The 22,769-nt window shown below is 40.6% G+C and overlaps 1 protein-coding gene across 1 annotated transcript in view; it reads right to left on the bottom strand.

The window, feature by feature from the left end:
- ATF6 (activating transcription factor 6) overlaps nt 1–22,769 on the bottom strand; it is an 83,047-nt gene that overhangs the window by 46,119 nt on the left and 14,159 nt on the right. Inside the window, 7 exon segments of the mRNA XM_009320600.1 lie at nt 806–898; nt 5,077–5,157; nt 6,325–6,427; nt 7,133–7,252; nt 9,124–9,267; nt 21,195–21,286; nt 21,708–21,893. Of these exon segments, the coding sequence (XP_009318875.1) occupies nt 806–898; nt 5,077–5,157; nt 6,325–6,427; nt 7,133–7,252; nt 9,124–9,267; nt 21,195–21,286; nt 21,708–21,893 (819 nt within the window).

The raw sequence follows: 22,769 nt of genomic DNA, 5'->3' as shown, positions 1-22,769 counted from the left end.
AACTCTATCAACCCCTAGTTGGTGTTTCCACCACTGTTTGCCTTGATCATGTCCATCACCAGAACCCAAGCAGCTTCTCACTACTGCAGCTGTCCCGCCTTCGACGCCACTCAGGCTTGCAGTACAAAAAATGCCATCAAACACCGGGAATTCCATTTTAAAACAGCTTTTACTGTCACTAACTGCGCTGCAGATGTGAGGATGTGCCTGACAAAGCTGTAGCACAAGCCTATGCTGTATCCCAGCTCACACAGCAGAATTGCTCATGTCTTGACTTACAAGTCACAAAACAGCAGAAAAATTGTGCCACTGCACGCAGTCCTGTAGAGCTGCAATACATGACACATAAAACTGCAAATGCAAGTATTTTAGGGGAAGATAGAAATAATATCATGTTAAGCTAGCAGAAATAATTTGTGCACAGGGTACATTTATTCCTATACCCAGAAACACAAAAGGTTTATACACCTATTAAATAAATATCCAGTTAAGTATTCCGATCATTGGACTGCTACATGTGTGTTAACCACAGGGTTCGTGCAATTTTGTGCTGTCTTGCCCTGGCACCACAATTTTTTCTGCAAAGCTCTCTTTCCATTCCTAACTCTGATGCGCATATTTTGCAAAGATCACAATCCGGCCATATTACTGTAAAGGATATACAGAAGCATCACTTATGAAGAAACAAATTTAGCTTCAACTTTGACTAGTTCATCTTTTTGTATTACAAGGAAAGACACTCAGTGTTAGAAACAGTCTTATGGATACGCATAAAAGGCCAGTATTGAACAACTACTACACTTACTCTGCGAAATGACACCACGTAGAATGTATCTTCCCTTCTGCGAATAGCTTCAAAAAAATCTTGATAGCTCCTTGGAGAGGCGTAATACACTTGCTGGGGGGAAGGTAATTACTTTAGACAAGAAAGTTCACTTCAGTGAGACAGTGACTTTAAAGACCTGCTTTTCAAAAGAACAGCAGCTCTTCATCCATTGAGAGAAGCATGAGGAACATTAAACACAAGTGAAGACAGTGAAACTACTGGGTATATTTTGAAAGTTCAAGGTGCTTTAAAGGTCTTGCTGCAAGAAACTTTTCCAGGCTTGATTTTATTCATGCTTGCTAGCTCAACAGAAAAAAAAAAAGGTTCAAGTCAACCTACAGTGTCTGAAAAATCGTGATGACTTCTGAAAGTAGATTTTAGCAAATTTTAAAATGAAATGTCATTCTGAAATAAAAAATCAAAACATTTAATAATTATTTTTTTTTTTTACCGCTAAGGATCCAAACCACTCAAATTGAAAGAAGTGCAAAGTTAAGCATAAGCAGAGCTTTTAATTTACTGTCAAGTGACAACCCCACCTTCTCTCTCACCTACCTTTTTTTTTTTTTGCAACTCTCTAGTCAATGCAAAGATTTGCTCTTGATTTTCAATATAGACAGTGGAGCAAAAATAAGATATTCACATAATTCTGGCTTATCTTTTTCACAATTCTCGTCTTACACATGTCAGAGATGAGGAAAAGAGACTCTGTCTAAACTATTCTAAGCAAAAACACTGGCAAGTCATACAATCATGGTACTTATCCACTGTTTATCTTGGAAAGGTGAGAAATTCCCAGCGCATATTGCTATCATGTATACTTCCCCCATCCCATTCAAAAATAACATATTTAATCAAACTGGAAAGCTGTACTTACACAAACCATTAGCTAGACCTTCAACCAGTCATTTTAATTCTTTCCCACCTTAATAGCATACTGTCTCTTCGCAGTATTTGTGGCAGAAACACTGATCAGGCTATCCCTCCCAAGCTGTCTTCTGCTGACCCAGATTTTAAACTATGGTGGCTGACTTAGATTATTTTGGTACGTTTCTAAAATATTCATAACTATGCACCCAAAACAAGGCACAAATCTACCATCAAGTGATTTTCTTGAGCAGCAGTAACAGTAGACTGTCATTATCTCCTCTCCTACTGCTAATACAGTCCTGTTGCAATCGAAGGACTGCAGCTGCCAAGCCAGTTGTCCTGTAACAGGATTGGGGGTGTAAGTCCTGGGGGATCAAAAGCAGGCAGCTCTACCCTATGTATCCTCTTTAGCAGAACTATGCAAGTGAGGAATCAGATCACATCCTTCACACACAGGAAACAAAGATCAGAGCTAATCTGAGCTCGATTACTCATTCATAAAAACATGTAGGCCCACCAAACCACCCCTGAGATTCAGCATTGAAGCTTTACTGTGATAAAAGGCATCACGCCCACGCATTGCTCAGTAAAACACATCCTGAAAACTGAAACAGGTCCCACAGATCCGTTTGCTCGCCCACACTCCAGAAGATACAGCTAGACCTAAAAACCAGCCTTTTATAACTCTAAATCCAGCCACGGGAGAAAGTTGTTCCAAAGCACTTGGAAACTACTGGGCCTTTACAAAGCCCTCTTGGGTCCATGGAACAAGTCTAACACTAGTCCCAAATTCCAAGTAATACCAGTGGATTACTGGTATTACACCATTCTTACCTTTCGGCACTTAAGGGTACCCACTGTGGACTGCTCCATGAAAGGAAGGGAGGAACTTCAGAACTGAAAACAGGTGCAAAGCTACCAGGTGTTTTAGTAATACCTTACCATATTACAAGAAAGCATCATACTAAATTATGTATCCAAAACAGTGCTGCTGAGTCTGGCCTTTTATTGGGAGATAAATGAGTTTTTTTTGTTTTAAAAGTTCGAAGTGCACTCTATTATGCATCACAGAGCACTAGGATGTTGCACATATGCTTGTTTTAAGAAGGAATGAGGTTGTGGACACAGTGCTTTATGCACCAAGAACCACAATTTTAATAGTACAAAATTTAGAAACAGGAAAATAATTGGAGAGTCCCAGTTTGACATCTGCAACCCTAAAAACACACTTGCAGAAACCCTCATCAAAATTACCTCTGAAGAAAGCCAAATAGACTATAGAAAGCTGAGGGGTTTTAATGGTTTTCTTTGAAATCATCTTAATTTTTATATTCCTCCTCTGCTTTGACTTCACTGCAACACTTTTCAATTAATCAATTGTCTTTTGGAATCCAGGACCAACGTGACAATGTTGGTATCATCAGTGCTACAAAGATAAATCTAGATCCTGCTAATGTCCTCCTCTTCATGGATTCAGGTCACCAACAAGGGTGTTGTAGAAGGTAAAGGTCACTCAACTTCCAGCCACAGCATTGGTATTAAAAATTAAAAGCTTTGACTGTACACTCCACAAAAAGGCACTTGTATCATTAATAAAAACTTCAGGGCCATCTACAAACATTTATGTTACGTATCAGGAAACCTACAAGTGGTTTAGTTTTTAGTTTTACACATTTGCAGAGATGCTGCTAGTGCATTAACAGTTCTCCAAAGGCAATGCCTCAGGGGTAGCATCAATGACAGAACTGAATGAACAGCACCTTTCCCATCTTTTCAATCGATGAGGCACAAGCATTGCAGAGAAGGACACAGATCGCTGGCAGGCAAGATGAATGTGAGCCAGCAGGGCGTCTGGGGGCAACTGCATACTGGGCTGGCATTACAGTCAGGGCCTGGAGCATAGGATGTACAAGGAGTGACAGGAGACAAAGGGAACTGGGCTTGTTCGGCCTGGAGAAGAGGCTGAGGGGGCTATAACGGCAATCCTCAGCTTCTTAATGGGGGTTACAATGGAGATGGAAACAGTCTCTTCTGACAGAGACACACAGTAAACCTGAAGTTAAACCTACTTTGAGTAGGAGGTTGGACTGGAGATCTCCAGAGGTCCTTTACAACCTAAACTACCCTTTGACCCTATGATTTCATGCAGCATCTAATAGCTGATGGCTCTGGGAGGAACTGGAAGTCTGTTCTACGTTCTCAGCAGTTCCAGGACAGTCACAGCACGCAGCTGCCACGACTCACTGGTCCTGTTCATTTAAACATCATTCATCCAAAAAAAAAAAATCTCACTTCCTTCTGAGCACAGCAGATTATGCCATACAGAGCTGCATGATGTTCCAGACTGTTTCTAATAATCCAGAGAATTTTTTTTTAAGAGTAATGCAAGCATGTATGTTAAACTGCCTTATGCCATGAGGCTTGTTCGTCCAGTCTTCAGTTAAAACATACATCCTTCATCTGCCTGTAGAACTAAAAAAGCTTCTTCTTTTTTTCTTATTAGTCAAGACGTATCAAAGATTTGCAGTCTGGTTTCCATAACATTTGCCTGCAGCTTGCTATTTTCTCCCAGGCTGATCCTGCTTTCAAAGCCGCAATGCAAACAGAAGGGCCACAGCTGTCTTACTTTCAATGGCAACATTTCAGGTGTTCTTCTCAACAAGAAGTCCCCTTTATACTCCATTCTGCTCTTATACTCCTCTTTGGCAATTCAAAGCAGAGATCCTTCTAAACACTGCCACAGAGAATTCAGGAGAGAAAATTTTTGCTTCCTTACCCTTTTCTCTCCAGTTCTTCCTGTACCTAGGCAAGAGGGTCAGGATAGGTATGTGGGAGGGAGGGCAGGGGCAATCAGGAAACCCCATGTTATTGTGTTCTAATAATCAGCAGGGAAAATCAATAGAGGAAGACATACCGTACAAATAAGACGTAATGATACTTCAACTTTGTCAAAATAATTTGGTGCTAGCTATAACGGCGCTACTCTTGAAGACAGCGACAGAAACCTTTCTCTTACTGAACTCACGGCCCTTTGAAACCTTCTTATAAATTAATCATGTTCCTCCAGATAATCCCAAGACAATTCCCCCTTTTTTTTCCCCCTTAAGATTAAAATCTGTTTAGGAAGAGACCCTGCAGAGTGAAGTAAAGATTTTCTTAAGACTCATTGGTAGAAATATCCCAGAAGAGTGGTGCTGTGATACAGGGGTTTCTTTAAGTGTAGTTTGAGTCATTAGAAGCAGTTATTTGCTAAGGGACAGAAATTAGGCCAATAAATGTAGCTAGCACCTGGCTTAAGAATCGTGACAAGGTGAAAACTGGCATTTTTTACAAGCTGTTGATGAAAAACTAGGTTATCAAGTAGAAAGCAATAACAAAGCAGTTCTGCTGCCTTACCTGAGGCTGGTGTCTGTGTAAGGCATGGCCATTAGCTGGGAATCTGCCTTCTCACTGAGGGAGCTCTGAAAAAGGGGGAAAACAAAAAGATGACACAAATTGAAAACAGTAAGCATTTTCTTGGTTTGGCACTACATAAAACATGAATCACATCTGTAGCAGAGTGAATATATAATGGGGTGCAGAGGTTAATCGGTGCCCCGAACAATAAAGGTACATTTTTTCACTGGTGAAATGTGAATAAGTGAAATAGCAACCAGCAATCAAGCTGGAGCCAAAGAAAAAGCAAGTCTTTTAATACAGACAAATTTAAAGTCACACATTCAGAGACAAAGAAGTGAAGCTGGCACCAAACACAACAGTTGCACATACTGCGTCATCCACGTGCAAAATTCGCTTTCACTGATGTCAGATTTGCAGAATACTTCTGAGGTCACATCCACTTTGTACCTCTGCCAAAATATACTATCCACAACACACTTCTGCAGTCTGAAACACTAGAAGCACCCGAACTCGCCCTACTTAAATGTTCTACCATTCTCCTTTGGACAACAGTGAGAAGAATCTGAAGTTTAATATTCAATAATTTTTCTCTAGAAAAATGTGGTATTTCCCACATTGTGAAGTTCAATTCCTTTTAAGGCTGTTGCTAGCTCTTAATCAAGTGAAACACTTTGAAAATTCATGGTCTTAATTTCATCCTCACTATCAGTATGCCATGTAGATGAAAGGGATTTTAAAAAATGGGAAATATGAGCACAAATCTCATAATTCTGTAGTCTTACAAAAAACACATCCCTCTAGCAAAAATCTGAAAAAATGAAATAGAAATATTTCAACAAAACCAATCAGCTGTGCCCCTTAACCATAAGCCAGATGAATGTGCTGCAGGTTATATTTCTCTCCATTAACCAACTGTTTATCCTTACCCTTGCACAGACTTACAGAGAAGTTATAAGTCGTTTTAGAAAACACTGAACATATTTTGATGAATGCTAAAAAAATTAAAGACTTTTAGCCTGAATCCAAGAGCAAGAATGGAAGAACTTTGTCAACATAATAATCAACCAAACCCAGCAATTTAAAATGGGAAGTGTTGGGTACCCTAATTACAGGGACCATTGCTACTTTTGTCTATAATGACAAGTGCAGACAAGTAAGAGAGAATATTTTGTTATGTTGTCTGAAATTATCTTGTCATGCTATTGACTCACCAGTATAAACCTACCTACCTGCATAACCCGTGCTTTCTGCTGCTGGTTATTTGACAGCCTTCTAGATCTCGTTCGTTCCACTTCATGTCTATGAACCCATCCTCGAAGTTCGTGATTCAGCCTAGAAAAACCCACAGCGTTAACAGATGTTTCAAAGAACAGTGGCAGAATTTTTTAATTTTAGAAAACATTTTAACTAGCCACTATAAATACACTGTAGATTACTACTCTTTTACCTTATGAACACTTGTTTTTAATACCAAAGTAAGAAAACATAATTGCAAGATTAAATTTATGAGGGAATTCATATGGAAATATCTATAAAGTATTGGGATCATGGAAGTTTCAACATAAAGCAGATACAGTATTTTCTTTTGCCCAGTGAACAGTAATTCTGAAATTACTGGAAGGACTACTGAAATTTAAAATCAAAAGTTGATCAGTTCAAGACAAAATATTGGTTAAGAAGGCAAATAAATTTGAGAGAAAGAATAGACAGAGCAGAATTTAGATAAGGTTAGTGATGCGCTCATATCTTTGGAAAAAGTGGAGCTAGGTGTTTTCTATCAGTGTGAGTTAACTGAGTGAAAATCATTACTAGAAACATAAAAAGGTGACAAAGATTCAAGCTGATCTCCTGTCTCCATGGTAGTAGATACTGGACAAGTGCAGACACTTACAGAGGCACTGGTCACATACTGGATGAGCACTGTGAATGGACAATAACATCATCACAGCTGTCTGTCCAGTAGCACTCACCCAACACACAATTTATACCTAAACTCCTAATAAAAGCTTAAATGCTCAGAAAAGGTTGTTTGCTCACCTCAGCGACTCTGTCCGGTTGATCAGGGGCTGACAGGGAGGTGGTGGTGGTGAAATATATAACAGCGGTTCTTCCGAGACTATCATCAGTGCTTTGTTATCAGATACAGAACGATCATACCTGGGAAAAAAAGACAAAGACATCAAGAAATCCCTTAAAGTAGTTTTTCATGAACCTTTGACCAAATCCAGAGAATAAGCACTACCATCGGCAAACCCACAAAGGTTACAGCTGCTCCTATGGGACTTTTGAAACAGGTGAATAACAATTTCTATCAAACATCCAATGGTCTCAGTCAATTCCCCAAAGGGGTCTGATAGCACTTAACACGGGGTAGACAGATGAGCATTAGCAGATGTTGGATCTCTTCCCAAACAGGCCAGATATTGAAAGAAAATGAAGCCTGTAAAATATTCCTCACAATATGCAAACTATGAGATCTCTGCAGAGGCAACTTTCTCTTTCATTGCAGAGCTGTGCAAGATTTGCTACAGAAATACTAAATTTATTAGCCACTAAAACCACACAGATGTAAAGACCGTGAGCTGTACGACAATGGAGCAGCCACAAACTACATTACAACTGAGTGGAGAGGATTTACATCTCCAACAGCCTCCAGAAGCTAGCTTGGCTTTGATAAAAAGTGAAAAAGAACATGTATTTCAATACAAAAATCCACAGCACTCTCAGCAACAAAGCAAAGACTAGTATTCCTTTCTCCTGGTTATCTGTACCTCCTGAGGGGTTAACCACTTATCACCAAATACCTATTATAAGTTCCTCTCTTGATAGGGTATCAATATAACAGCCTTAGTCCTCTTGGTTTTGACAGAGACTTGCAGCTCCTAAACCTCAACTTCTTTCTGAAAAATCAAGTATAAGAGCTTATGAAAGCCTTATTCACATTCCCCTCCCTTTCCCAGCTTTCTCTCCATCTTCATGTCTGCTTCTCCTGTTTACTCCATCTAGAACTGATACAGGAGAATACGCAGCAAAGAGCTCACAGCTTGCCAAAAAGCAGGGTGAAAGAGTGAAAGAAAAGTAGGAGGTACAGGCACTAGCATATCCTCCTAAGAGAACCACTCCACTACTACGTCGCATAAGTCTGAAATGTGCCACATAGGACACAAAGTCCTCACCATGGCTACAGCCTTAAAATGTTCTTGATTTATTGCCTTCTTTCTGCATGGCAAAATACATTAGGGCTTTCTGCACATCTGTGCCTGGCTTTGTTCAACCAGCCAAAACACTCTACTGGAAAGGGACAATCTGATAGGATAAATCTTGTAAGGGGAAAACATGAGCTGGATTAGCCAGACTTCAATCTGGAGACAATTATATGTTCACTTATGCACTGAATGCTAGAGATCTAGGAAGCTTAAAAGCAGCTATATAATTAAATAATGGGTAAGCATGAGGATGGACTCAGAGATTTCTAAAAAAGTACAGTGCTAAGTTCAGAGTATGTTCTTAATCGTGAACTTCCCCGGTCTTCTCTTGAGTAACTAAGAAAATAAATACTCCAGCTTGAAAAGTAAGAAGAGATAGATAGTATGACAAATACCATAACTATGCAAGCTAAAATAAAGATCAGGGAAAAAAGCAGACAGATGAAGAACTGAAGGAGGTCATGAAAATCTCCACGACATACACTTGCTTACATGCTCTCTTCCACCACATTGTCCCTAACACCATACAGCATAGCCACGTGTACACTTCTGAAGCTCTCACATGTACACTTCTGAAGCTCTATGTATTGGGTAATCTTGGAGATAAAACATCATATTCATTTGAAAAGCAACCTGGTAAACTTTGTTAAATAATAAAAAAATAAAAGAGATCAGCTTTCAAAATGCTGTGTTTGTAAACTCAGTTGCTCTCTAACAGCAGCAATAACACTGGCGAAAAAGGTTAGTAAATGGAAGGGCAGTGAGGTCTAAAAGCACCATTGCCCTCTGCCACTTAAAATATGTTAAAGGTTTTCATCTCACCTATTACTCTTCTCGGGAATGATGTCCCCAGGTATTTTCTGAGCTGTGCTGGACTCCTGGCTAGCTGAGAACTCCAGAAGATTTCTGGTCCGGTGGCTGGAACTCGCAGTGGAATCAACTCCATTGGGATCCTTTTCGAATACACTGGAAAACATAACAACCATAGCAAAACATATCACATATATAAAAAGTCTGCAAGACACTTTACTGTAAGGTGTTAAATACTCGGGTGGATAAGTTTCTGGCTGCTGCTATGTTACATGGATAAGGTTCATATCATATCTAACGTAAAAACACGATGTCTTGTGTCATTATATTACTGTCATTCAAAGCATTAGTAGAGAGAAAAGTAATTCTGTTCTCTTCTTCAGTTTTAATTGTTTGAAGGATTTTGATGCTCTGTTTTTCATGTTCTGCCATAATCTTCACCTGATAAAACTGAGATCAATCTGTTTGTAACCTAGATCTGCAGGCATCAGAAAATTACCTATATTCAAATCAAAGTACCCCTGAACTTTAACTTTCATTAGCTGCAAAGTACAACTGACATAGTTTATATGAATACAATATGTAAGGAAAATATAGCTACCAAATTCCATGCAGCTGCAAGCCTGGACTATTATGCCAGACATCTAATAAAACTGTACACAAACTTATATATGTTCAATTCTACTTGGATTTAGAAACATTGGCAGGGCTGACAACCCTATCTGCATAGCAGCAGCAGGCCATGGTCCCAGATACCCTGTCATCCTGCTCTGTGCTTGCACTGATTGAAGGATCTTCCCCTGGGGGCTGCTCAGCCAGCCAGCCAGCCTGCCATGCAGCACAGGAACATCCGTGCTGCTCTCCATGCAGAGCAAGGTAGCAGCATTTCACAAGTGAGATGGAAAAACGACCAGACAACTGCTATACGAGATCAACTGCATCCTAGTTCAGAAGGGTGGTTTACAAGTGAGAAAGCCTGAAAGCACAAAAGCAATACTTCAAGATATCCCCTCCAGAGGCTAGCTTTACTCTTTCATAAATATGGTTGCTTCCTGAAATATGTATATTTACAAAATCAAGTTCTAACCTTCTTAGCTGACAACAGCAGAGCATCACCAGCAGCAACACAGCGAAAATACAAAAATACAAGACCCCAGCATGCCGATGAGATCTTTGCCATACATGCTGAGCGCTGACTACGGAGAACATTTTAATTCGTGCCCCACCTCTCCTGTGTAGCAGAGCATAAACTCTGCAGGGGAAGATCTCATTTTCCTATATGTTACATGGCATCACTTTGCAACAGGCAACGAATACAAATGGTAATAACAGAGAAAGGCAAGAAATAGCGAGGAGGGCAGATTAAATACTCCACAACTAAGCAGAAGGCACACAGACATAGTTGCCTAGCAATCCCCACTCTTTTGCCAACACATTTGCGCTCCTGTTAGCAGTAACCCAGGTCTCCCCGTGAGTAATTGTGTCACATTCTGCAGAACCGCCGGAGCCAAGGCAATCCCAGATCCAGGCTGACGTTGCTTGGACTGCCTCCTCTCCTTCAGGTTTCCAGGCAGCAGCACAGAATCAGGGCAGCAGAAATGCTACAGGCTCTGTTTTCACTAGTGACAGTGGGCAGAAAAGTACTTACGATTTCCTTACTGTATATGTACACTAGCATCCCAATGTCTCATTGCTTCTACTGCATAGCGTGCAAAGCCGGATGGGTTATTCACAGCCTCATGTATCAGGCAACACCAGGCTATCCAATTTTACAGAAATAATCTCCACTATCTACTATGTTTTTGGAGATCATGTGTTTTTTCTTCCAATGAAAGCATCAGCACAGCTGGCAGCATCTCAAGCCCAGAACCAGAGCTCAAAACTAAGGGTGACGCTTAAAGGGATGCCACATGTTCCTGCTGGAAGTCACTCATCTGTGAAATGTCTCTACCTAATTTGGAGCCATGACAGCTAAAAGTATATGGAAGTTTATTCATGAAACCAAGAATATCCATCAGAAGATCTGAAAGTTATAACTGCTGCAAACCGTTTGTCCACAGCCTGAAGTGTATCAGCCATCCAGTGTGTTGATGGACTTACTGGGTCTGGCATTTTATCCTATCCTGCTTCTCTCCTTTCCTGTTCAAAATGACACGTTGAACCAGAGAAACTTTCCATGTAATTATTTAGTTAAAGCTGACAAAAAACTAATCAGTAGAATTGTAATAAATCTGCATTTTTCTGTGCTGGTTCTTCCTTCCTATTTGCCTCATTCTGCAAAGGCGATTCTTGTTATTTCAAGTTCCAGCTTGGCAAGGTGACTAGTTTGAGGTGAAGTGCCACATGCAACACATTGCTACTTCAGTTCACCCTGAACTCTGAACAAAAGTAGAGAAATCCAAACCAAGTCCCTCAAGGACAAAGATAAACACCACTCTGCAATCACAGCTAATCTTCAGTTTTTGTAATTTAGTTGTTTTAGCTGTACAGCCACTCGAAACCACACACACCTCATTTTATTATATCAGCTTTAATAGAGAAGAAATGTTTATTTTTACTCTTCTCATGCTTAAAACACCTTAATCTTTTCATCAAAATTAAATTTCATTTTTGGCAGCAGCTAAATATGTGATGTTTCAACCTGAAAGAAGATATCTTCAGCAGCAAAAGACAAAGAAGGAGGCGAACAGAGTACATTTTGCCATCCTTACAGGCATAAACCATGGCTCCCACTTCTGAGAACATGGGCACCAACTTGAGGACAAAAAATGGTATTATTTATGGTATTTATTCCAATGCCCTTTCCTTTATCAGGATTGTTATTTTTCCACAAAATGCTTCTTTTGAAGCAGGGCTAGCAGCAATGTCTGCCTTTAGCTACATGGGCTGTATTTGCCTCCCCTTTCCTACTCATTTATTTAAGACCTTGAAGATGATCAAAAGCTTCCTTCTCAAAGTCTCAAATATGTCTAAAAAATAAAATCTCCTTCCTTGCCCCTTTGGTTTGTGGCAATGACCCCAAACCAAAAGAACTTTCATTTTGGATAAGGAAAAACCCTGCAACTTGAAACACTGTCCTGCTTCCACCTTCTAGTTACTCGGGGAGTTTTGTTAGTTTTTTCCCCATCTGACCAGAAGATGATGTTGTTCTGTTGTATTTCTTCCCCTTCCTTTCTCCCACGAGAGGTCACTTGTGGAGTTTGTCTGTAAATAGGGCTCCATCTTCAGGTAAGAGGTAGGAGAGGACATGTAGGTAACGGTCTATATCCTCTGACTTCTCACTCTCAAAGACCTTTCCTTGCCAAGTGAGTACCTGAGGGTATGACACAGGATATCAGAAATATTCCTCCTTTGACATCTCGAATTGACACGGTGGGAAAAACATGACTTAGGACCAAGGAATCCCTTTAGCAGCTGGGATGAAGGACGGACCTCTCCTGCAGAGCTACATCTGGAAACACCTGCCCACCTGAGGCATACTGAGCTTTACAAGTGCTAAGCAGAACAGCAACGATAAAAGCTGGAACAGGAAGTGTCTACAGAGCAGATCCCAACACCATGATACTGAAGATGAAGTCAATATTGAACATTTAAAAACATCAGGTAGAAGAGGCTAGAAACAGTGAAAAAGAAAGGTAGATAATTCCATTAAGGGGGAAAAAAGCTTTGAAAAACAGTGTTTCCAGCTAAGATATCAATAGTTGCTTAAAAAAAAGTTTTAATATGACAGATGGTAAAAACATGGACAATTTTTTCATTCTGTTGGGCTACAAGATGAGAATTTGGAAAAGAAAGAGCACTTTGGTATATCTGCCCTGAGCAAGTCCTACTATTTGCAGGAATTGAGTTACTGCCCCACATTAAAAGTCAAGAAAGACTGACGCTGAGAAATGGCTTTACTGGACAAGACCAGTTAGAAGTTGGAAACTGGAACCTTTTCTGTTTGGTCACACTTACACACCTGGGCTGCCCACCAAGGCTTTGCAGCCTGCATTTGGACATCCCAGATACAGTGAGCATTGAAGGGTTTTCACACAGCCACAAACACCCTGTCCAAGCTGGCTGAGCTATCAGCCTGTTTAAGATGCAAAACCAGATCCAAGGGAAAAAAAGAACACTAAATACTTCATGCAGATGTTTGTTCAGAAGTGTAGATAAATTTGATTATAGGAGGGAAAGAAAAGCAATGCTCCTGTCATGGTTTCTCCAGGCATTCAATGGCACCTGATATTTTAGATATATTTTTACTTCTTTGGTTTGAATGTCAGTTTGATAAATGTAAAAGCAAGTCTTGCCAAGAGCCCAAACTAAATTTCATTTGTACTTCTGGCTGAACAAACCCTGTGCGCTTCAAGCTTTGAATACTGACATTTAAGTTGTACAGTAATTTGTAGACGAAAGCCAATAGTGATATCATAACAAAGAGTTTTCCGGGGACAGAACCATCTCTGAATATGAGCTGGGATGTTTCCAGTGGGCTAAAGTTGACATTGCAAGGAAACACCAACCGAGGACCTTGTCCTCTTCCTAACTGATTCCAGACAAGGCTGCCACAGTGCCAAACGCTCTCTGGAAAGTATTTCTCGTTTCTTATGCCTGACGAGGGCACCATCTGCTGACAGCAAGGCACTACCTCCTCCTGCCAGGCTGCTCCAGAGCTACCTTCTGTGAGTGCTGGGCTCGTGAGAGGAGTCTGGTCTCTTTCCTCTGCTGGGAAGGATGAGGAAAGCAACCCAAACTGGAGGGACGATATCTGTGTTTTTCTTGTGTTTTGCTTTCTTTAAAAAGCAATTTATTTTTAATAAAGCTGTTAGAAAAGAAAGGAAGAAAGCAAGTATAGACACCCAGAGCATTTATTTTTGCTTTGAAAACTATATGCAGTTATTTGGAAGTGGGCTGGCCTTTATTGCCAAAGCTTGGGCAGGCCTGATGCAAGCAGTCTCAATTGCAATGTTCATTCAGGGCAAAAACTTTCTGTATTTCACTCCCAGCCTGGCAGATGAATGCATGGAGAAAAGGCTAAGTTATCAGCAAGTGCATCTGGCATTCTGTGCAGGCTCTGCAACTGCACCAGCAGGACAAGGCAAGCAAGCACAGCCAAGCCAAGACACAACCCTGCCAGGATGAACATGTGGCTGTGATCAGTGAAGGAAGGAAGGAGAGAGGAGCCACTTCCTGCTCCTGAAGTTGTAGTTTGTAAGAAAATCAAAGGTATCTAATTTTATTCAGGCACCAACCCATCAAGACAGGTTCTGAAAGGTCTGGAACCTGAACCCAAGTCCAAATTACTCAACCTGTCCTCTTCCTCTTGATTTCTCTCTCTCTCTTCAAAGTGAAACTACAACACAAGACCAAAGGTGTGCTACAGAAGCAGTTTTCTAGCTTTGGGCCATCTCCAACACAAATGTACACTCAACTCAACATTGAAACGTATTCTTTCAGTGTCACAAATATTAAAGTAAGTTTCCCGTATTAGAAGGGCTAAGAGCCACAAATGTCTTCCGGAGCTTCTGCTGTTTTGCGAAAACACTCAGAGGGCTCTGTATTTCCTTGCTGGTCAGAAGGAGCTGGCTAACATGGCACTGTTGCATGCCTCTTTCACTCATCTAATAGTTTTCTCTTCACGTTCCACCAGTTCCTCTCTACTGGTATGTAAGAAGTTAATAGCCCTTTGACTGTCATCATTTGTATGTATGTTTGTTAGCATACTTCAGGTATACACCACATTTAAGGCTATTAACCTTCTGAAGATATATGGAAGGCTACTGAGGCTTGCAAAAAGCAGAGAAACAATCCTTTTCTATCCTTCACCGAGTGCAAAAAAGCCCAGGATTGGATGAACTGAGAGTAAGAAACTCACCCTGTTGTACAGCCCACAATTTGTGGTTCTCTGGTCTCAGAACAACTTCTAGAGATGCTTCAGCAGTCGGTGCAAGTTTTGACAACACTATCCAACCTGCAGCTGAAGGAAATCACGGGCCACAGGTACAATGTTTAATACTCACAGCTCAGCACCACTCCCAGATCAGGCACTAGCTCAGCTGGAAGGTGGCAACAGCCAAGCAAGGAGCCTGGCTGCGGAGTTCCTCCTCCATTACACTACAAGGCATTGGTGGTTTCAACTAACCTGCCCGACTTCACACTGGAATGTTGTGAGGAAGGAGCACACACACAATCAGGAAGAACTGTTAAGGCAACAGGAAGAAAAAAAGATACTGTGTTTCAGTTGCTAGTCATTGCCCTTCATTTTAGGCAGGTGCCAGACACATGGCTTTAGTCTGCTTAGCATGTATTACTCAAGCGGACATTTGGGGTGTTTTCAAACACGCCAGGACACTGCTCAGTCTCATGACTGAGCTCACCTCCTAGGGCAGCACAGTGGTGAGATCAGACCATACTGAAACCTTGGCCCAGGACTGGCTGCTGTGGGGGGGATCTGCACTGACAAACCTGAGCACACAACATACAGCTCAAACATCTCTACAGCAACACAACACTCGCTGCATGTGATGTTATGGTAACAAGATTAGCTCCTTTGCCTGCACAGCTAATGCTCCCTTTAAGGGAACTACAAAATTATTTCTCTAATTTTCTGACATCCCACCACCGAAGTATCCCTGGGCTTCTGCTTGCCATAAGATGGGTCTGTTTCTTTAATCAAGGAGTCCAGCATTAAGGCTCAAACAATAGCAAACTAAGAAAACACTGCTGAATGCACCAAACCTCAGAATAATCCTGCTCTCCCGCACACCAACTCGAGATTGCTCAGCTCGAGAAAGGGCTCTAAACCATACTGACACCAATACGGGTGTGCTCAACGGATGGCGCTTTCAGCAGCCCTAACCACACGTGCTCCAAAAGCTCAGCAGGCTACCTTAGTACTGACTAGCAGCCTGCAGACTAGGTGGGATGCTAATCTGGGTGCTGGTTAGACTTGTGTTTTGCTTACTTCATGCTTACAAGCAGCAGATCGTGGCAGCATGCAGCTGAACAACCCTTGGGTGATTTACTTGGTTTTAGTAAACGATGATTAATCTTACCACTTCTGGTTTTTTTTTTCCTAACATTCGTGCTACCAATCTAAGAAATGGGACACACCCCTAAGTCTTTCAAGAGTCAAAAATCACTGCTTCTTCATTTGTTGCGGTCTATGACAACAGCAGAAAAATCACGCTTCTCAGCTACCCAGGCTGGCGTCTTTATTTGCAGATTGCTCAGTGGATCTAAATCTGTTATAGATTACTCAGTTTCCAGGACAGTCCTGGAAAGTAGAGGAAAATCCATCAGGACACTCTAGGAGGAGTGCAATGAAGTCTCTACAAAAGGCCAGCAATTCTAGCACAGCTGCTGTAGGTCAACAGGACAAAGGGATTTGGAAGCACCAGCTTTACTTAGCTCCATCAATCACTACCTCAGTCATCCTCCACCACAAATACAGCTTAAGTATTTTTTGTTACATCACCAAGTCTGTTTTCCAGTTTGAAAGGGGTTCCAGCCACACAGAGATGGCCAACTTGTAAGAAAAAACAAAATTAATTTAAAAAAACCCCAAACACACCACCTTCTCAAACCCCCTGTTCCAACCTCTTCACAGATCTGCCTTTCCTCTCTCCAACTTTATATTTTTCTTTGTTTTCTGTCCACTAAATATCTGAAATGATAGTTAGGACACATTCTGGCTGGCTGACATATTTATAAATGCTCTACCACTGTTGTTGGATGATGACCACCATGTAAACTTGAGCAGACTGATTAGGGGGAAAAAAAATAACTAGTTGAGCATTTTTCATAGCCAAGAAAATTATGCTAGGGCCACCAGCAAGTACCTGGCTTACATGCTTTGCTGCTACTGCCCCAAGAAGCAGAGATGCAGAAAAATTACCTTTTGCATCTTCTGTGATCCTTCTCCCTTCCCTCCTTTTTATACATTAGTTGGGTTAGTTTCCTGCAAATATTTTACTACCACATGTAGGACTTGCATTAAAACAAACAAACACACAAAACAATTTGTATTCAAGTGGGAACAGGGAAGAGAAACATAAGAAAAAGATTCCCAAAATAAATACATGGATTGTTTAGACTAGAACATGTGCTTGGTTTCCATTTGTTTCAACATTGTTTGTGCTTGTTTAACACATTTTCAGATCTGGTTAGTACCCAGGCACAGTAACACAAATATGGAAATTAAACAAGAAAAGAAAAAAGGCATCTAGGAATTGTAACAGTCTGAAAATTTTCAGATTTCATGTTGTAAGTGATAAAAAAAATGCAAAGCTAATTAGATGTTTCTTAATGCCAGAAGTCAGCAATCTTTCAGGGGCGCCATGCCAGCTGAGAACGCAGCTGTGCTGGCCGACACTGGCTCTCACAGAAGGCACGTGCAAAGGCAGGAGACGCTGCCTCCCACAGATACCTGCCTCCAGACATCGTGGTTCCAGCTCCCAACCCTGCTGCATGCCAAGGTTTGTGCGCTCACTGCCTTTTGTGCAAACACGGTGGGTTGCCAATTCCTGTCTTGCACCTCATGGTATGTAAGACTGGGGCAAGGGGGTGACCTCTTCAAGGAATTAAATCAAAATGTACCCTTTTCCCTTCATACACCTCACCAATCATTGTTAAATAATAATAAAAGGAAATTTTTATAGATGTTAAATCCAAATCCAAATAATTCACAAAGATTAGAGAATAGTTCATTGACACACAGATGGGAAATTCCTGGACGCCTTTCTTCTAATATAAAGCAAACAGATGAAATAGAAACTTACACTAATAGAATTCCTGCTAAATCACTTCTGTTTTTAATAATTGAAAGTTTCGGGTTTCTATACAAATATCAACAAACCCAAAAGAGTTTAGTAACACAGTACAATATAATGCAGAGTTACCATTAACTCTATACAAGCCACTTTCATGACCAGAAATTATTCAATTCACATTTATATTCAATTTATATTTAATTTGACTTACATTTTTTATCAGAGATAACATGGTGCCATTTCAAAGACTGAATGGTGTTCCGACAAGCTTGTTGGCAATTAAACAGACTGGACTAGACTCTCCCTCCAATATTTTCAAACAGATTTCTTGGGTCAATACACCAGCTTCCCTACCAGACTTTCAGCCCCACTCCCATATTCCCATGTTCAATGTTACAGATTACCCATACACATAGTGTATGGTATGCATTTGTCAGCATGAAAAAATGTGTCAGCAGAATAATTTTATCTGCTAAACTTCTTTGCCAAGGGCTGCCACATCCTGGACTGCTTCTTATAATCTTAAAACAGCAAAACAGCACAGCCTCAGAGTCCTCCATGAAACATCACAAGTATCTCGTCACTCACATACACAGTCAACAAGACTTAAGACCAATAAACAAAATTATGTGTGAACCAGTGCTAGTACAACACATATCCGCTAATGCAGAAGAAAACATAGAACTAACTACACAGCCAACCATCCAGATGTTTTTTTGTGGGATGCCGAGTGCCCAAACACTGCACTACACCTCTACTGACCTGCTGCAGGCCATGGAGGGTTTGCAGGACTCCCTGTCCTTCAGCTTCACATCCCTGTCCCCAGACAACCCAACCGCTTCCCTGCCTTCTCTGATTTGATGGAAATAGGCAGCTAAAGAGAAAACCTATATACCTGTTGTTTCGTTTTACCTCTAGCCTTCAAAGAATCCTATCGCTACTGATTAAGAAACTGAGAAGCATCTTACAATAAGGCCAGCTAAGAGAATTTCAAAGTCTGCTACAGAATTTAGAGGATGAAATTCCCACATTTTTGCTTTTTTTGGATGTCACTCCCTTTTTGCAATGGTTCATTGGTTTTAAATAATAAAATATTCACCCCTATATGTTTGAAACAAAACATCCTGTGCCTGAATGTTGTCATACCTCCATACAGGTGTGCAAGTGAAATGATTTCCTACATAGAAGAAATGGCAACACCGTCACAAAGTTTCAAATCAGATTTATCTCCAGTTGACCACTGCATAGAAATTAGGTATTCCACAAATAGCTAACTCGGGGGAAAAAAGTACTTTTGCTGAACTATAAGCTAGCATGGATATGTTAACAAAAAAAAAAATATCCTTATTTCTGTAAGAAGTTGCAGAGACTGAAAAAATTCATGTGTATTGGAAGCTTCTGTTGTTATGGAGTAAGCAGAACAGCAATCATGACTATCACGTTTGGGGAGCTACCATTCAGCGACACCTCTATAAAAGGAAGAAAATGCATACGGGAGGAATGAAATCTTAAGTAACGGTTTGTATATCCCACATTCTGGGCCTTCCAAAGGGTATTGCACAATCAACATTCACATCACCTTGATACAGTCTAGTATTTTAATTGCAGTGCAAGCATTTATTCTGCTAGGGAAAAAAAAAAAGAAAAAGCAGAAAGATAAGAGTAATTCCTTGCAAATTTGCAATTACATTTCTCCTCACTGCCTAAATCCGGTACCGATGCAGACCACCTAGTTCAGGCACAGCAATTACACTGGCATGCTCAGCCAGACGTCCAAGAATTTCTTTTTGCTTTATCTACTTTATTAACCATCAAACAGGCCAAGAAATTAACCCTGTCACATTTCTATAGTTACTGATTGTTGCAAAGATATGAACACAAACTGACCTTTCAGTCTACTTTGACAGCAATTTCTTGCCATCAAGCTCAACACCTTACTCATTCCCGGGGGTAGAGAAGCTGCCACAGGAAGTTTAGAACACTGTGGTAAAAGACTTCCCACTCATCTTCTGTACGTTTCCAAGCCTCTCAAAACTAACAAGAGCTTAATGCATTCCAACTCCTCTCTGTAATGTGGAGGCAACTAAAATTTCTTCCAGCTTCAAAAAGATTACTGTTCCTGTTAGTTCTCACCAAGTAAGAACAGTGTCTCTCGAGTGAGTGGTAATGTTGCAAACGCAGATGGGATGTACGAATCAATCACTTAGTATCTGGAAGCTGATTTTTATGCCTGACAGTCAAAACAGTCAAAAATACAAACCCTAAATGCACTAAGAAACGATCTACCTTAAGATCATCCATATCAAAGTAAAATTATCAGCTGTATTTCACTGCCTGAGATAAACAGTATTTGCAATAAGTGCAAATACTTCAAAAGTAATTTCAGCTTTAGCAAATTTTCTACTATTATTAAAAATACAAACACCAACATTGTAGAAGTTTATCATAGTCAGAAACAGTGTCTTCCTCCAGATTTATCCCATCCCATTCCTTTAGTCTGACTGGGGTTTTGAGGACAAATGGAGACACTGCTGACTGGGAATCTACTGAAATACCCTCCCCTTTTGATAAAATGAACAGCTTCATATAAAAGGTCCTTATGTTCCAAAGCCAGGTTAAGTAGATATGTGCAAGAAGTATTTTTGGTCTCCTCTCTTCCACAGATTTTCTTATAAAGTGTCTGGGAAGTAATGCAGCATTTCCTTCCTGCTCTCTGATTCCTATGCCCCACTGACACAGTTCAAACAAGAGAGGGTTTTGATTACCACTTCAACTACTTTAGGAGAGGGAACAACCTCTTCACCAGATCTAGAAGACAAGTAATACAGGGCTTACGCTGTAATGAGGAAGATTGTGGCTAGACACATCTAATGGTCAGGATTGCAAAGCACTGGAACAAACAGTGGGATTTTCTGCACTGGGTACTAGAAGCAGCTTAAACTCATAGCTATTGAGATTAGCACAGGTATAAACAAGCAGATGAGTTCTCAAAGTCTGTGACTTTTTTTTCTAAAAGGATTCTAAACACAGCTCTTTAATCTCTTCAGGTATAAATGGAGCAGACAAACTGCTGTACGCTGCACTGATTAACCAAATGCCAAGCCAAGAGAAATTAAAAGAACAAGATCCATCTCTTGTTGCCAGAGGGATTCCAAAAGAGGAACCATTATACAGATAAGTCTTCCCCTACGCAGGATGAGAGTAAAGGACAGAAGTCAGGTTTCGAGCTCAAGGCTTTAAAACACAACACAGCCTATATTAAAGATTCAAACAAAAATCACAGGACAGCAAACTCGCTATGCAAAGAGGAATTCCTAGGCAGCTTACCTCAGTGGACCATAATTCAACATTATGAAAGCCAGTATCACCATCACACACAGGGTCCTTCTCTTTGGAGATGATACTTTGAGCTTCTGGTTCTAGACAGGAAAAAACAGAGAAGACATGCAATAAAAAAGGGGCACAGACATGCAAAGGTATGTCAGGACCTAAATAAACAAAATTATGCTTGCTTTTTAGATTTATACTTGCCTAATTATGTATGAATATACCCCAGGACTACTTAAAAATAAAACTCTTTTGTTTGTACATTACATTCAGCTTCTATCCAGTCTATCTTCCCAGTGAAATCTTCAGAAGCACCATAAACAAAGAATTAAAAGTCAACTAGATAATGCAACAGCTGTCCTAACCTAGAGTTGGTGAGTCCTGCTTGGAGTGGGATATTGGGCTAGAAACAACCAAAGTTCTTCCAGTCAACGTTTCCACGATTCTGTTCAAGTGTCTTCCACCTGAGCAACTGTCGTTATATAAAGTCAGATCTTCACCACAATCTCTTACCTCTAATACCACTTCATCCAGCTGCCTCTTCAGTGTGCTGTTTTCTTTCTTGAGTTTCTCGTTCTCCAATAAGGCTGCCTCCAGCCTCGCCTCCAGTCCCAACATGTATTCTTTCTTTTTCTTCCGTGACTGAAAGGCTGACTCCCGGTTTTTGATCATGCGTTGCTGCCTTCTCAAGACATTGACCTGGACAGACAATACGGAGGCCTGTTAATGACCTGCAATTTAAAAGTGCCTCTATTTCATGCATAATTTCTGCTCCTCTACTTTGTCAAAAGTCTGCACAGATAGCTTCCCGCACTCTGCTTCAAATGAGCTGAAATGTTCAGCACAGAGGCAACTAGGAATCACAGTACACCTCCCACAGTTATAGCTCATGGATAATGAAAAAACAGGTCCTGCGCTGTCTCGGTTTTCTCCTGCATTCTCAACTTTCTATGTATAGGGGACACAAAATGTATACTCGAGCAGCAGTTTGATTTGATCAGTCACATCACAAAGATAGAAAACACGTATCTACAGGTCTGCAAATTAGCAAGAATGTCTTTCACCTTCACTTTACCATACACCATTTTATAGGCTACAATCAGTCATCTGTTTTCTTAGCTGGAAAGTCCTACGATTTTTTAGTCTGTCCTGTATGAAAGCCATTTCCACACTGATTACACCTGTTTCTGTACCTCTTCCAGCTCTGCTAAATAGTTTTTGAGATTTTGAATACTGTTGCTGACCTTGATTGAATGTTGCACATTCACTGTGTATCAAGCACTTACATGGCCATTTAAATGCAGTCTCTGGGTGCATCTATACTAGCATTTTAATTCAGATCAGGTGTGGCTTTGATGCACATTCCCTGATTGTCCCACTTAATATAGAATCATAGAATCATAGAATCATTAAGGTTGGAAGAAACCTCCAAGATCATCGAGTCCAACCGTCAACCCAACACCACCATACCCACTAAACCATGTCCCTAAGTGCCACATCTACACGTCTTAAAAACCTCCAGGGATGGTGACTCAACCACTCCCCTGGGCAGCCTGTTCCAATGTTTAACCAGTC

Source organism: Pygoscelis adeliae, unplaced genomic scaffold (genome assembly GCF_000699105.1).
Source record: "Pygoscelis adeliae isolate BGI_AS28 unplaced genomic scaffold, ASM69910v1 Scaffold402, whole genome shotgun sequence".
Classification (NCBI taxonomy): Eukaryota; Metazoa; Chordata; class Aves; order Sphenisciformes; family Spheniscidae; genus Pygoscelis; species Pygoscelis adeliae.
The sequence above is the reverse complement of the archived record's forward strand: the minus strand, read 5'-3'. Positions and strand labels throughout refer to the sequence as shown.